We start from the raw sequence: 4,000 nt of genomic DNA on the forward strand, positions 1-4,000 counted from the left end.
TAACTTCAATGGTAAAGCTTCTCGTCATCTGCAACGATAAATCAATATTCCATAAAACATACAAACATTCACTAAATACAACTGAAAGGCAAAAGCAAAACTGACCGATAGAGGTGGGGTGCCATTGTCTGTGACCTTGACGACGATATTGTGAGTTTTTTGTTGTTCAAAGTTGAGCGATTTCTTAAGAATAAGTTGTGAGTTCTTCACATCAAATACACCATTGCTGTTGCTGGTGAGTGAATACGACATCGATTGACCGCTGTCTTCGTCCACAGTCAAAAACACGCCGATTACGTCTCCAATGCTAAACGTTTCACTGATCTAAACATTAATCAAAGTTCATTACGACGATTTAAGTCAACGAGCGCTACTGTACTCTTTGTTTGCTGAGTTTCAACTCTCTCGGTGGATCGTTACGATCGACGACATTAATAGTAAACTGTTTGTCTTTAAACATTGATGGATTTCCGTTGTCCGTACAGCGTACAGTCACTTTGTGCCATTTGTTTTGTTCGTAGTTGAGCAAACAATTTGCGCCACCGGCTTGAATGCAACTTGCGTTGGACGCTCGTACCTGCATACACAAACAGAAAAGAATTTTCACAGATTCATTCAAATATATCACAATGTATACATACCTCTAAATTCAAACCATTCATAACAAACCGTCCTCCTGCATCGTCCAACATTGTACACGTATGAGATTGACTCGTTTCGGGATCACTGATGAGAAGAACGTCGACAACCGTACCAGTACCGCTGTTTTCTGCTATCTAAAGTAGAAATACGTAAATAACTAGAAAGAAAGAGATATCAGCAACGATAAAGTGCAAGCAACCTTATCGTGGGCAAGAGAAATGCTAGTTGGTGGTTCGTTAATATCAATAATTTTCACAACGATTTTCTTGGTGAAACTGTGAGAAGGATTGCCGTTGTCTGTCGATCGAATCGTAACTGTATACGACGACTTGATCTCGTAGTCGATATTTCCCGTTTGCTTCACTTTCAGAACATTGCCATCCAATGTAAAAGGTCCAGCTGGATTGTCCACAATTTTGTATACAAACGACTGGCCTCGATCTGGATCTGTTGTGACCAGAGATGCTACTGTCGCTCCGTTTGCGTTCTCGTTTACTCGAAAGACTTCTTCAGATGCACTGATGTCCTGCACACCAACAATACATAAAACAAACTTCCATGCACTTCATTATCAAGCAAGTACGTTACCGTAGGATGTTCATTGACGTCGTTCACTTTAATAGTAAACTGTTTGGAAACTACTAATCCTTCTTGATCTGTCGCTTTAATCGTTACTTTGTGTTCTGTACTTGATTCATAGTTTAATGTTCCAGCAACAATCATTCGAATGCTACAAACAGTCTTCACTTCCTAAATATATCAATAAAATATCGACTTCAATCCTATATTTGCTATCAGTCGTCACAATGATATACCTTGTTCGTTGCTGTTTGACACTTTGCTGTGCTCTGAGACAGAGAATATCGACCGCCTCCGTCGTTGTCTAACGAGAATTTCAACTTGTCCCCACTGTCTGGATCAATCGCCTCGATTGTTCCAACGACCGTTCCGACCGCCGTACCGCTTCCGCCAACGCTCGTTTCGTTCACTGATGGGAAATTATCACTAAACTGTATTTGACCTCCGATATCTTTATAAGTGAGCAACGACGGTTTCTCGTTAGCATTGAGTACCTCAATTGTAAGCTCCCTTGACGTCTAACATACAACATATTTACTTATTTCAAAACAGAAGCCTTCTAAAGTATTCTTACTGTTAGAGATGGTGATCCATTGTCAGATACTTTAACTGTAATGACGTGGGACTTTGCACTCTCGTAGTCAAGTAAACGAGCGACGATAAGCCGACTGTCTTTTATTCTGAAAAACTGACTTGCACTTGTAATCGTGTATGTCAATACTTGACCGACATCTTCATCAGACGCATTCAACGTGCTAACAACCGTACCAATTTTGGCGTTTTCCGCTATCTGTTACAAACGACACAAGCGGTAAACAATAAATTTTGCTGACAAATGTCGACACCGTACCTATACTTATAGTTATAGTACAGAGTCACTACCTACATTATTAACTTACTTTGAACTTATCGATCGTCAATTGTCTTGGTTTGTCATTCACGTCGGTAACGGTGATAGTTAAGGTAAACGTCTTTGACAATGCCGGACTGCCGTTGTCGGTCACCGTCACAGTAATCTTATGTGTCTTGCTCACTTCATAGTTGAGTTTGCAATACAAACCGCCGTATTTCTCGCACTGCGTCTGATCGACAGCCACCTATATAATATATAGCAACCACAAACATAGAAACTCGATGAATGTGCTGCACCAGTCGTCACTATATATATTTGCGTTGACCTCCACAACGTCGTTGTCAATCTTGAATCTTTTTTGATCGCCATCCAGTAGCGTATACGTAAACTTCTGGCGATTCGACAACAGGTTATCTGGATCTTTCGTCTTAATGGTGCCAACTACCGTTCCCGCCTTACTATTCTCCCCCACCTTCATTAATCATCACACAAAAAGTAACACGTAAACATATATATATATATATATATATATATATATATATATATATATATATATATATATATATATATATATATATCGAGAGCACACAAAAACAAGAGGTTTACCTTAGAATTTGTCAAACTCAATGATGTAGGAACCTCGTTGACGTCTTCTACGGTCACAGTAAACGTTTTGTCTACGGATAATCCTCCCTTGTCTGTTGATCTCACGACGACCGTGTATTTGGATGCCTTTTCGAAGTCGAGATTTGCCTTTGCAGACGTCACCAGCTGACTACCAGTAATAGAAAACTTTCCGCCAGCGTCGTTGACAAGCGAGTATGTGTGTTTGTTGCCGGCATCTTCGTCGACGGTTTTGAATTCTGCGATAACGAAGTTATTCAAATTTTCTCGAACAGAGAGGCGACCACTAGCAACAGTGATGTCCTATACGTACATTGTCAACAATCAGTACAGCAATGATACAAACGTAATGCCAGAATAGTGTTACTCGTGGTGCCTCATTAACGTCAACGACTGTAATCTGGTAGCGTGCGGTCTTGAAAAGACCGTTTGTGTCAGTAGCGCGAATAACGATAGTGAGTGAGGAATCCGTTTCGTGGTCCAAAGCGGCGTTGACCAGTAGTTGAGCTTCGCACTTCGTTTTAGAGGTCTGGACATTGTCACTCATAATATCATTATAAAGTATCACTGTGTGTGTGTGTGTGTGTGTGTGTGTGTGTGTGTGTGTGTGTGTGTGTGTGTGTGTGTGTGTGTGTGTGTGTGTGTGTGTGTGTGTGTGTGTGTGTGTGTGTGTGTGTGTGTGTGTGTGTGTGTAAATAATCATTAACTGACCAGTGTATTGACTGCAACACATCGTGGTTTCGTCGTGCTCAAAGCAAACCGTTGACTCGCACTGTCGTCCAGTTTCAACGTCAGTTGCTCGTTGTCGTCTGGGTCGTACGCCTCTATCGTTCCCACCACCATATTCTTCACTGCATTCTCTCTAATTTTGGCTTTGCCGTCTGGAAACGTGGTAGACGTAAACTTGAACTCGACAGGCGATTCGTTTACTGCAAGAATATCAATTGTAAAGGAAGTCGATGTCTAGACAAATAGAATTCTTAGTATATACACACACGTTAGCAAAATAAAATCGTGAAAATCGGTCTCACAGATTGTGACGGAGTGCCGCCGTCTTTTGCGACAATGACAATTTTGTAACTTTTGCCAGCTTCGTAATCAATCGAGCTACTATCGGTTATCAGCTTATTTCCTTTGATAGCAAACAAATTTCCCGGATTAGTGCTCAATGAGTATGTAATACTTTGCCCTGCGTCTTCGTCGGTGGCCGACACGGTTGCGATTGTAGTTCCCGAGAGTGCGTTTTCTTTAACTGTGTAGTCCGTTATTGTCAAACTTCGAGGTTTGTCGTTGACGTCTCGT

The 4,000-nt window shown here is 41.2% G+C and overlaps 1 protein-coding gene across 1 annotated transcript; it reads right to left on the reverse strand.

The window, feature by feature from the left end:
- Positions 1-4: 4 nt before the first annotated feature.
- On the reverse strand, positions 5-3,996 carry LOC134198014 (protocadherin Fat 4-like; the record flags this gene model as incomplete). The annotated part of the gene is made up of 14 exons (XM_062667356.1): positions 5-28; positions 106-324; positions 380-577; positions 642-776; positions 842-1,168; positions 1,231-1,392; positions 1,458-1,739; positions 1,796-2,011; positions 2,121-2,318; positions 2,400-2,546; positions 2,681-3,001; positions 3,066-3,227; positions 3,410-3,661; positions 3,730-3,996. Coding segments are annotated over 14 exons (2,910 nt in total), but the record flags the coding sequence as incomplete, so codon positions are not given.
- Between the last annotated feature and the right edge of the window lie 4 nt (positions 3,997-4,000).

Source organism: Corticium candelabrum, unplaced genomic scaffold, assembly GCF_963422355.1.
Source record: "Corticium candelabrum unplaced genomic scaffold, ooCorCand1.1 SCAFFOLD_121, whole genome shotgun sequence".
In the NCBI taxonomy this organism is placed as follows: domain Eukaryota; kingdom Metazoa; phylum Porifera; class Homoscleromorpha; order Homosclerophorida; family Plakinidae; genus Corticium; species Corticium candelabrum.